Genomic DNA, 12,433 nt, shown 5'->3' on the forward strand with positions numbered 1-12,433 from the left:
TAACTTCTTAATTAGATAAGATAATCCTTGAATTTGGCAAATAATATTTAAAATGATTTTATACTTTAAATATTTGATCATAGTATAAAGTTTGAGGTTTTATTTTTTATCAATAATAACATGAAGAATACATTTAGGATTGAACATGAACTTCTTTTTTCCCCCCTTTTTATTTTTCTGTCTTAAATAAGTTACTAGCTTTTTCTAGTGCATAGCTTTTAAAAGCAGTGTTGGTAACCTTAAAGCTGTATTAAAAACATCTTTAATACGGAACAATACCATATAGTATTCACCACTTGTCACACATCCTTCTTAATATATAAGAAAATATTACACACAATTACACATTCTACTCTGAGAAGACATAATATCTTTAAAGGCAGAATACCTTTATTTCTGACACAGAGTGTCTGAAATGTATCTAACTGCATTATATTTCTATAGTAGAAATATTGTGATTTACCATTAGCTGGTTATGTAATTGTACCCCCTGTGCTGAAACCTGTAGCCCCTTATCATGGCCTGGTATTTCAGTTTTGTTCATGAGCTAGGGCTGCCTTCTACCCTTGCAGGGGAAGAGAGTTAGAATACATTACAGATTTATTATATAGAGCGTAATAGTTCAGACTTCCAGAAAATGAATTGTGAATCTTCCCATTGCCCACTGAAATTTGCAGTTTCTTAAATTAAGCTGCTTTGATCTTTCCTTTGTAGATTAAAACTATTTTGAGTGGATTCATCATCCGAGGCTACTTGGGAAAATGGACTTTAATGATTAAAACCATCACATTAGTGCTGGCTGTGGCATCAGGCTTGAGTTTAGGTAAAGAAGGGCCCTTGGTCCATGTTGCCTGTTGCTGTGGGAACATCTTTTCCTACCTCTTTCCGAAGTACAGCACAAATGAAGCTAAAAAAAGAGAGGTGAGTGTGTTGCGTCATTTAACAGGTGAATGTCCATTACGTACACTTAGTCCGTGAACAGTTTCACATATTTTACTCTACTTTTTGGGTAAATTCTGTACTCAGAGTCAAATTGTAACGTGAGACTTCCTTGTACTCCTTCCCCCTTTCTGAATGGTCTCTAGAGTTGGCCTGGTGTCTGTTGGTTTCAGTGGGATTTCAGAAATACCTTCCTTTGCTTTGCTTTACCTTACACCTTTCCTCCTCTGAGGTGTTTCCCAAATGTTGCATTGCTTTCTCTCCTGGTTCTCCCCATCAGTGTTTCTCCTGGGGTGGGGCATCTTACCAGCTGTTTTCCTCTGGAGGAGGGGTGCCACCTCAGGGAGCCTGCAGCTCCTTAGGGAACCCAGAGGGCATCAAACCACCTGAGGTTGATGCTGGTTCACAGTGAAGGGCATGTAGCACCTGCTCTTTGCTCAGCTCTTTAGGGTAACTTCCTTTGCCCTTTTGTTTAGGTCATCCTGAGATCGTGGAGACATTGAAACCTGATGTTTCCAGGTTGCTGTGGATATTTTCTATAAGAAAAGTGGGCTCCTTGCACCTTCTTAGCTCCAGACTGTGGGAACCCCATCCCTTTGTGTTTCCCTGTCTAGTCTGCATTTGTCAGTTCACTTCCATTACTTGCTGTTGGACCTTGACATTGTGGGGGAAGATATGTTATTTGTTCATTATAAGTGCAAAAATTACCTTATTAGGTAATATTATAGAAATTAACTTTACCTGGATTTTGATGTATACACATTGTGATGTTTATGACTTAACTTGATTCTGGCACCTTGGGGTATACATAGCTGGCTTCCACGTTAATTGAAAGCATTTAGGCCTCATATTTTGATTTTTTTTCCTTTACCCACTTCTTTTGATATGTTTAAATGATTCTTAGATACTTACATGAAACAAATTAAAACATCTGTGAGTTGTAGATACATAGGTGCTAGCTTGATTATAAATTCTGTTGAAGGTAGAATCAGAAAATTCTGTAAGGTGTGTTGTCTGCAGTCGTGTTGGTGGGAAAAAGACACTGAAATAGTAAGTTAGACTTGCTCCTCCCTGCCAGAATCTGCATTCTCAGTCCAGGTACAGTTTAAGTGAAACAAGTATTTGTTCATTTTTAATTTACCAGCTAGCAACCTGACTATGGAGTTCATGCTCATAACACTTAGAATTTAATTTTGTATTATTTCAGATTTCTCTTTCAAAGATGTATAAATGCAGCATTTGAAGAAATGCATTGGTAGCCTCAGATATTTGCTGGAGTCAAGTAGTAGAAGGAATAAAGGCTCTTCGGAAAAGTGGTTAATTACGGGTAGATGCCCAGTGACTTTATGTATATTTGGCTTCATGCTGGTGGGAGCTAGAAGGGGACACTGAGTTCTGTTCCTTCCTCCCCGTGACCTGTGTCCTGGGGCTCGGGGCGGTCAGCCTGGATCTTCAGAGGCAGCTGAGGTTTGCACCTTCACGTGAGGCTCCCGTGGTGGCAGCAGCCATCTCTTCAGAGGACTCAGTTGACTGAAAATGTAGGGGAACGTGATGGGTTTGCAGTTCCCTGGTCATTTCACTAGGATGTGGACTGAAGTAGTGATTAGTGATGAAGCAGTGAGCCCTGAAATCTGAAGAAATGATATCCTACTTAAAAACAAACGGCTCTCCCTGAGCCCCAGTCCTGGCTTGCTGATCTCCTCACACAGGCATCTTGATGCTTGAATTAATTGCCTTTTCTCCTTTGCATCCTGTTTACATTGGTGCATCTCATGCAAATGTGTTTTGACTGAGTATTAAATATTTGAATGACTTTTAAAGCAGAAGAGAAAAAAGTGTTTTTAGAAGAAATATTTGTGTTTGCTTGGAGAGGAAGGTGGCATGTGAGTTAGATTCGGAAGGGGATGTAGACACTCTGGGTACCACGCAGACGGTGTTTGGCCTGCTGAGTCCGTAAGCATGTGAAACGGCCGCATCTTCTTCGTAGGTGCTGTCGGCTGCCTCCGCTGCAGGCGTCTCTGTGGCTTTCGGCGCACCGATTGGAGGAGTGCTGTTCAGTCTGGAAGAGGTAGGTTAAGACGGTCGTCGCCCAGTCATACAGTGACGCACAGACGCCACTCCGTGTGCATTTTGGCGCACTTCTCAGTCTCGTTAGCTGGCGTGATACTTTGTCTTTAAGTTTTCAAATTTGTTTTCATAGTTACTTTTCACTCTTTCTTACAGTCAAAAAAAGTAATATGTATGTTCTTTATTGAGGAGTCTTTTTAAAAATATTATCCATGTATGTGATTATTTAAAATTTAACCTTTTTGACATGATTAAAAGTAACTACAAATGAATTAGACTTAATAGAAAATATTTGAAACAGTCCTTATTTGCTAAATTATAGCTTTGTTTTTATTTAAGATTTTTAATCAGTTTCTAAATCATCTTTTTAACTTTGGCGTGTGATTACTTCTGTGGCACTTACTGACGTTTAAGGAAATAATTCTAATCACTTAAGTGGAATATTTTGTTTTTGTTCTCTCGTTGGTACTTAAGAGTTTTTACACAAAAATGTGACTTAGACATGGTTTAAAATTTACTTTTCTCCCCCAGTTGTTTGCATTCGTTTTGCTTCAGTAGAGAAGAGGGAAATTTAATCCTTTTTTTGTGAACTAACAGGAGCGGCAATGGTACGTTTGTTCTTAACTAACATGACTGAACTGGGGTGAAGCTCTTTTGAAAATAACACAATGCTAGGCATTTTAAATAGTTATTAGACATTTATAATCAGTTGATATTGTGAATTTGTAATGGTGTGATAGCCAAGGTTACTAAGATAGTGGTGTTTTTCTTACTGCATTAAAATCCATTATGTATAAATTCTAGCTGCAGCAAAATTCAGAGTGTTGATATTTACTGCTCCAGTTATGACATATCTGAGCGGTTTTCTGGAGTCGCTGCATTACTTTCTCGCTCGGTTTTCCAGGTCAGCTATTACTTTCCTCTGAAGACTCTGTGGCGGTCGTTCTTCGCTGCTCTGGTGGCTGCCTTTGTTCTGCGGTCCATCAACCCATTCGGCAACAGCCGCCTGGTCCTCTTCTACGTGGAGTACCACACCCCGTGGTACCTGTTTGAGCTGTTTCCCTTCATCCTCCTGGGGGTGTTCGGTGGGCTCTGGGGCGCCTTCTTTATCAGGGCAAACATTGCCTGGTGTCGCCGCCGCAAGTCCACCAAGTTCGGGAAGTACCCGGTCCTCGAGGTCATCGTGGTGGCGGCCATCACCGCAGTGCTCGCCTTCCCCAACCCATACACGCGGCTCAACACCAGTGAGCTGATCAAAGAGCTCTTCACGGACTGCGGGCCCCTGGAGTCCTCCTCCCTGTGCGACTACAGGAGTGATATGAACGCCAGCAAGATTGTGGACGACATCCCCGACCGTCCCGCGGGCCTGGGGGTGTACTCCGCCATATGGCAGCTGTGCCTGGCTCTCATATTTAAGATCATAATGACTGTGTTCACTTTTGGTATCAAGGTAAGTGTCTGTGTGAGGGGATCCTGAGGTAACCGTGGCGGGTCCAAGACTTGCACGTGGAAAGAGAAATGAAGGTTTTATCTGAAGATGATTCAAAAATACAAGCTGAGAAGGCTGTCTTTAATTTTTAGTGGTGGGAAAAAGATTTTTATCTTGTTGAGCACGGTGTCTGTTGCTGTGTGGCAGCTGACCCTAAGCCCAGCAGCTTAAGAAACCTGCTCACTGCTCTCACTGTTGGGTCAGCGGGTGGGGTACTCAGCTGCGAGGCTGTTTGCGGTCAGCTCTGCGGCTGTGCGCAGACACGGCTTGGGCCAGGCATCTCAGAGCTATCTGTATGTCAGGCAGCAGGGCTGAGCAGGTTCCGACAGCTGGGACGGACCACCAGGGCTCCTGCCCTGTCTGTCCATCTGTCTGTCTCTCTCCTGTCTCTGGCTTTTCCTGCGTGGTGGCCTGGGTGGGGGTTGGGTGAGGCTGGTACTTGCCACTCGTGGCAGCTCAGGGTCCCCACAGCGAGGGTCCTAAGAGGACTGTTTCTAGCCCAGCCCAGGATGTCTCCTGCACACGCCTCCTGCTGTGTTTTTTCTCTGCATGTGGTCACCAAGGTCCTGGGTTCTTGGGAGGATATACTGTCTACTTCGGGGGTGATGTCAGAGTTGTAATCATGTTTTAAAGCCACTTATATTAGCTTCCTATTGCTACTGTGACAAATCACCACAAAATCACACACATTTAATACAGTCGCAGAGATCAGAACTCCAAATTGGATCTCACTGGGCTGAAGTTACCATGTACACAGGAGTGACGGAGGTTCTGGGAGAATCCGTTTTCATGCCTTTTCCAGCCTCCAGGAACCTTGGCTCATGGCCCCCTTCCTTCTCTTCAGAACCAGTGTGTCTGGTCATATCTCATTTTATCTCCACATTCTGACACAGCACTTCTAAATTTTTCTTTCACCTTTAAAAAGTGTTTGTGATACTTCAGGCCCATCCCCATCATCCCGGATAATCTGTTTTAAGGTCAGCTGATTAACACCCTGATTTCCTCCTTGTGTACTGCAGACCAGATTCCCAGGAAAGAGGGTGTGCCTGTCCAGCGTGGGGAGCCCTTGCTCTGCCTCCCGACTGGATTCCCAGGAAAGAGGGTGTGGCTGTCCAGTGTGGGGAGCCCCGGCTCAGCCTCCTGTGTCACTGCAGAGCAGGCCACTAAGACCCCCACCCTCCTCCGCCCTGGCTGAAGCTCTAATATGCAGGAAAATGAGATGCCTGTTTGGTCCCTTCTAAGGAGACGTTTTGGGTTACCGTCTCTTTGGGCTGGAGAAGGTGGTTTATTACTCTGTAACTCAGCTGTTGGGATTGTTAGGGAGACTGTTAGAACCAGGGTTTGCTGCAGCTTTATTTTTGCCCTGTGAGAGGAGAGTCCCATTACCTGTGCAGGGCAGGTGCGCAGAGAACCCACTCACTGAGCATCTGCCCTGTCGCAGGTCCCGTCCGGCCTGTTCATCCCCAGCATGGCCATTGGCGCCATCGCTGGCCGCATCGTGGGCATCGCGGTGGAGCAGCTGGCCTACTATCACCACGACTGGTTCATCTTTAAGGAGTGGTGTGAGGTTGGCGCTGACTGCATCACCCCCGGCCTGTATGCCATGGTCGGTGCGGCTGCGTGCTTAGGTAACGAGACCGGGGGTGTGTGTGGCTGGTTGGCTGGCTGGCTGGCTGACAGAGGAGTGGGGTCAGGGAGGAGGGCCCAGTGGGGGCATCAGTCTGTGCAGAACTAGTTTTCACTTTACCTGTCCCTGAACACGCATTAGTGCAAAACTGTAGGTGTGGTTAACTTCATTTCAATACCGTGTGACGCTTTACAACAGCAAACATCTCGGACAACATAGACTTGTTTAGTCCTGTCTGAGGAGTTGCTTACTCTTTCCTTGGCTTACCTGTGACCCCTGGCATGGTTCCTGGGTCCACACTCCAGCAGAGCTCCGAGCACCTTCACCCCAGCTCTGCAGTGATGACTGTGAGCCGTAGTAAAAGGTTTATTAGCCTGCCTCTGCTTAAGGTGCATCAATAGTAGAAGGGAAAAAGGTAGCTTCTGCTTTAATGAAAAGAAAACCACAATACTGGCATTAAATTCCTAAGAATCTATTTCTTATTCTCTTGAACATGAACAATTGTTACTTTTTTATATTTAAAATGTCAGCATAATTTTGGCTGTAATATGTAGTTATACTTGGTGTTTTGACTTAGTTCTGCTCAATGAGTTAAAATTGTGTGGTTGCTGGTCTTCAGGTGTGTTGTGGATGAAAGTGACGGAGAGAGTGGTTCTCCCCGGAGAAGCAGGTGCTCATCTGGCCCAGGGGGAGTGGGGAGTGACACAGCAGGAAGTGTGAGCACAGGCCCCCCGCCACTGGGGCTACAGAGCCTCGAGGTGCGCGGTGGCAGGGGCTCGGCTGGGGCGGACGTGCGCTTTGTGCTGAGAGGCGCGGGCTTGGCAGGGGGCAGCTTCATTCACGAGGCCAGGAGTGTGCGGACAGCAGAACTGGGATGACGAACCTGGCGTCCGTGGGGTCTGAAGAAACTGGCAGTGTTGCAGGAGAGAGCATTGTGGGCACCTCGGAAAGTGGAGTTGCGTTGGTGAGGAGGAGTGTGATTCTCATTAGGACGAGTTTGTGTATGGAATCGGTCAGGTCTATAGCAGGGTTGTGGCTTTGCCACTTTCAGTGTGAGGACTCTGGGAAAGTTCCTTGACTTCTTGATTTTTTATTTTCTTCAAAGTGAAAGTAATAACTACTTGTCTTTTGCTGTTGGGGGTTATGTACAATGATAGGCTTATAAAACTGTTAGCATAATACCTGATAAAATGTTTGTGTAGTTAAAAATAATAGGAGCCTTGGTAAACTGCTTGGGGCATCCGTAGCATAATGCAGATACATCATATATAGTGGGTTCTTTCTGCCTTCTGTTCTTAGGCTAATAACAAAAAGAGTGAGGTTAGCTTGATACTGTATAAACTGCAATCCCCTGGCAGGATGTTGAGCAGAGAGGCAGCATGGTAGAAGTAGCACTGAGGAGAGGTTAGCCTGGGAGCGCGGCTGATCAGGTGGATGGAAGGTAATGGGGGCTGCAGTCAGGGAGGGAAGATGAAACAACTCAGGTTGAGGAGCAGAGTTCTGAGGGCCAACTAGGCTGCTAGGAGTGAAGATACTGTGAAAGGGACCCCTGCATAGAGATTTGCAGACAAACCGGAGAGGCCGAGATGAGAGTCTTGGTGCCGGAGTAAAGGGATGAATCAGGAGTGGCCACTCAGTTGTCAGGAGGGATGTGGTGCCTGGTGTTGGCATCAGGGAGGTTGCATGGGGAGCTCTTTGGAGAAGAGGAGGAGTTCGGTTTTGAGTATGTGGTGGTTTCTGCACTAGGGGGTCACCCGAAGTCTTCACAGTTGGAAACGAAGCAAGCACGACTGTAATAAGGTATGAGTAGCTGGAGACGGGGGGCAGGCAGCTCAGTGGGTGGAGAGGCCTCGGTCAGGGAGAGAGAGGGTGGGTCCCTGTGGTGGCCTTGTGGACACTGTGAATGGTTCAGATGGGCTTTCTAAGGGGGTATTACAGTATTAACAGAAATCACAAGGCGTCCAAACGTTTTTACTCATTTTGAAGAGGTTTAGAGGACAGATGTATTAATTTAATATTCTACCCACAGGGGTTTAACTTGTAAATGGGTGGTAAATAAGTTAGCTATGACATGCTTCACTGAACTGTTCTAAGAGTTAGCCATCAGCTTTCATAGGGGTGAGATTGTGTCACTATTATAGTGTTAAACCAAAGCAGCAGACCATTTTAGCTGGCCAGCTGTGTTTGTTTTTTTTCTTTTATCTGCAGTATACCAGGTTTGAGATGTTATAAGGAAGATGAGTGTTTCTTGGGATCTTATCACGATAGTCATGATCCTTTTCGCTAAGTTGTGTTTACTGTTTGGGCTCACCTGCCTCATGTGGGGACCCTATGCTTCCTGACCCCGGCCCTTCCTGTTTTGCAGGTGGTGTGACGAGGATGACTGTGTCCCTGGTGGTTATTGTCTTTGAGCTCACGGGAGGCCTGGAGTACATCGTGCCCCTCATGGCTGCCGTGATGACCAGCAAATGGGTGGGCGACGCCTTCGGGAGGGAAGGCATCTATGAAGCCCACATCCGGCTGAATGGGTACCCCTTCCTGGATGCCAAAGAAGAGTTCACCCACACCACCCTGGCTGCCGACGTCATGAGGCCGCGGAGGAGCGATCCCCCGCTGGCCGTGCTGACCCAGGACAACATGACGGTGGACGACATAGAGAACATGATCAGCGAGACCAGCTACAATGGCTTTCCCGTCATCATGTCCAGGGAGTCACAGAGACTCGTGGGCTTTGCCCTCAGGAGAGACCTGACCATCGCCATAGGTACCCTTTGAGAGAAACCCACACACACAGACACACACCCATCTCTGACTGGCTGTCGGCATCTGGGTACCTAGGTGGCCTGATATAAATAGATAATAGATTTCTGAAAGAGAGGGAAACTGGAAAATATAACCTGTTGAGTTTGGAGGGCAAGTGGTATGTTGTGTATCTCTTCATCTCTTAGGGTTTTTTTAGGAAAGGAATTTATGCTTCCATGGGTTGTTTTCCACCTAAATATTGTTTGAACTTTTGATTTGGCATTATTACGAAAGCTTGGAGTCAGCCTCTTCTTGACCAGAAAAGTTTTGTTGACAGTTTTCATAATAACATGAACTAGTACTCTGAGGCCTTAGTAACTGTTGAGGTTATTCAGCTTAATACATTCTCATGTTTGAATGCAAGTTATTGAAAATCCCATCATCTTCGGTCTGTTTCATATCCAATCCACAGGGTATTGCTTCTTTGACTTTGGAATTTAGATTTATACTATTAATTTGTAATATACAGTTTCAAGTGAAAAAGATAATTGAGATTTTATTTTTGGTTAAGGGCCAGGATGAAAAAGGAAGTCCTCCTGTATTCTGTCCTGACATTCCTGAAAATGTATTGATAGTTTAAAGGCATTAGCCATCTGTGTTATTTTTTGGAGGTAAACCATTTCTGAGGAGGAAGCCAATTTTGTTCCTCCACAATTTATTTATTCCCTTTCCTTGTAGTCCTGCAGTAATGATGAGGCTGGTAAGACGTCTGCATAATCTGACTCCTTTTCTACAGTCTGACTACTCTTCCCAAACCCCTAGAGGTGACAGAGGGTATTTTCGTCCAGCTGTTGCTTTGATACTCACTCCCAGGGTTCAGTAGAGGACTTGGAGCTGTACACACAGAGCATTCAGTCTGTCCCCAAAGATCATTCCTGTGAATCTGGCGCCTCCCTCCAGCTGACCTCTCTGGCTGCTGCAGAAGGGTTGTAAAGAATTTGAGTTCTTGCACTTTTTAAGAGGGAAGGCTGGATGGTGTGATGAGCAGTATTTCTCACGTCAGACTGGAAGCTGTCAGCTACAAAATCTATTCACGCACAGACAAGAGAGAAAGTCTGCAGAGCAGCCAGTTCAGCTGAGGAGATACAGCTTGGAGGCCTTCCATAGCCCAGCGATCCTGGCACCGCGAGTCCTGCTGGAGGTTACAGAGTGTACGGCAGTCAGGACTGCGTCCACTCGTGTGCGCCTCCGAGCCGTCACCACGGCCGACATGCCACCAGAGAAGTTTCCTTGTTTACTTTTTACACTATAAGCTGTCGTAGTAAACCAAGAAGACAAGGGTCGGAATTTGGGCGCTAGAAACTTAAAGGAAAGAGCCCAGGTTTTTGAAAGATAAGACGGTGATACAGTTAAGAATTATTTGTACTCCCATTGGTTCTGTGGATATATATTTAAATATTTTTTATTACTGTCTTGGGAAATAGAATATTGGCATGACAGGTTTCAGGGACTCGGGTGCCTTAGGTCTGTGAGTTATCAAACCCTGTTGTCAGAAAGCTTGATTACATTATGGTCTGTTGTACCATACCTTAAATGTTCATGCACATATATTTTGCTGAAGTTTTAGTTTCTGAATGGGAAAAATAGACCTGTACACTAGGTTTTTAATGTTATAAACAACATATTATATATGATATAATAGGTAGTTTATGTATATTTATATAAATTATAGTATGTAGTTTACTTTTATGTAATTTATATAAGATATAATATATTGTTTATATATATTTATATAAGATACTTATAAAAAGACTTTAGCAAGAAAGAATGCTGGAGTAAGTCATGAGCTGTCTTGTGTCTGGGGATAGGAAAACTCAAGATTTAAAAGACCACTTTTCCCCAGATTTATTTATAAATGCTCCATTTTTATGTTACTTTCATTAAAACTTTTTTTTTAGTCTGTATGTAGACAGTACATGCACATAGTTCAAATGCAAGAGGCTAAACATGCAGTGAACACCTCTCACCCGTGACGCCATAGCGAAAAAAAAAGCGAAGTCGCTCGGTCGTGTCCGACTCTTAGCGACCCCATGGACTGCAGCCTACCAGGCTCCTCCGTCCATGGGATTTTCCAGGCAAGAGTTCTGGAGTGGGGTGCCATTGAGTCACTGGTTAACTCTGCAGGCGGGCCCTTCCGCCGTTTCTATGGATGGCATTCTGTGCTTATATACATCAGTAGGTATGTTTTTTCCCTTTTTTTAATTCAGCAGCAGATTGTGTCATGCGCTGTTCTGTGTCTCATCTTTTCCACCCAACAGTGTGTTCCTGGGCCTCCCTCCAGATCGTGTTGTCTTTAGCAGCTTTAGCACCACTGGGTGGAGGTGCCTTGGAATCCATCATGATTGTGTTAGCTTCCCACTGAGGGATGCTGAAGGTGTTTCCCTTCTTCTGCTGTGATAAACACTGCTTCCTCACGCTGCTGGTAGCCTCGCACAGTTGCTGTTTTCTCTGTGCACAGAAGTAGGCACATACTGGAAATGGAGTTGTGAGTCAGCGACACACCTGTAATTTTGTAAGATATTTTCAGACTCTGAGTCGTGTTTCTGCCACGTGCCCTCACCAGGAGTGAACAGCAGTTTACTGTGTTCAAGTTTAGTGCAAATGGAGAGACACGCCTCCTGCCTTTTTGTGTCCAGATGTATTAGTAAGGCTGAATGTTGTGTGGGTTTCTTTAAAGTGAAGCACACCACTTCCCTGGTGGGCCAGTGGTTAAGACTCCATGCTGCCAATTCAGGGGGCCCAGGTTCGATCCCTGGTCAGGGAACTAGATCCGACATACCCTGTGATGGGACCAAAAGACTGATAAAGAAGTAAATAAAAAGCAAACTGAAGCGTATATTTAACAGTACTTATAGTGTGAATGGAATTGTCTTTCTGTTTTCCACCTTAGGGTGTAAAAGTGGACCTGCCCCTTCCCATTTGTGTACTAGGCACTGTGGGTTTTACAGGGAGATTGTTCATGTGTGAGAACTTGAATGCCGTGGACAGAGTGACCAGGGTCAGAAACGCGCGGGCACAGGGACAGGCTGCCCCCTCGCTGCACGTTTCTCCTGCCCCCTCAGGAGCTTCTGTGCAGAGGAAAGCTTTAATGCAGCCAGGGGAGACCCTGCTCAGGCTCTCCCCAGAGCAGGGCTACCAACCCCAGACCGTGAAATGGTGCTTACTCAGGAATCCGAACGCTGGTCCCTGGGCCAGTCTCTTGTGTGTCTCTTTGGGAGTTAAAATGAGCCTTGTACCTGCTCAGGTAGTTGAAACACCGTGCTGTGAATATAGACCTGTTTGCTTCCTAAGTTAATACAAGGAAGCGCTTCTCCTGAAGTGTAACTCTGCATCTGCATGCACCCCTTAAAAAAAGTGAATCGTGTCAAAACTCAGATGGTTTCTGCTTCAAAGGCCTTTGAATGACATTCAAAGACAATTTTTTTTTTTCCCCAAAACCAAATCTTGGAGATGTCCTGGCACTTAGTACGTGTTCAGTAAGTGTGCTTGTGTCAATAATGCTGGCCTTC

At 45.2% G+C, this 12,433-nt stretch overlaps 1 protein-coding gene across 6 annotated transcripts in view; it reads left to right on the top strand.

Annotated features, from left to right (window-relative positions):
- The window catches only part of CLCN3 (Cl-/H+ antiporter 3), a 90,990-nt gene that overhangs the window by 67,666 nt on the left and 10,891 nt on the right, over positions 1 to 12,433 (top strand). For all 6 annotated transcript variants that reach the window (XM_055428004.2, XM_055428009.2, XM_055428008.2 and 3 more), the window contains 5 exons: positions 715 to 921; positions 2,927 to 3,007; positions 3,911 to 4,456; positions 5,937 to 6,123; positions 8,488 to 8,886. In XM_055428004.2, the coding sequence (XP_055283979.1) occupies positions 715 to 921; positions 2,927 to 3,007; positions 3,911 to 4,456; positions 5,937 to 6,123; positions 8,488 to 8,886 (1,420 nt within the window). The remainder of the gene's footprint in view (positions 1 to 714; positions 922 to 2,926; positions 3,008 to 3,910; positions 4,457 to 5,936; positions 6,124 to 8,487; positions 8,887 to 12,433) is intronic.

This window comes from Moschus berezovskii, chromosome 7 (assembly GCF_049115385.1).
Source record: "Moschus berezovskii isolate FMDL1 chromosome 7, NW_MosBer_1.0, whole genome shotgun sequence".
NCBI lineage: Eukaryota > Metazoa > Chordata > Mammalia > Artiodactyla > Moschidae > Moschus > Moschus berezovskii.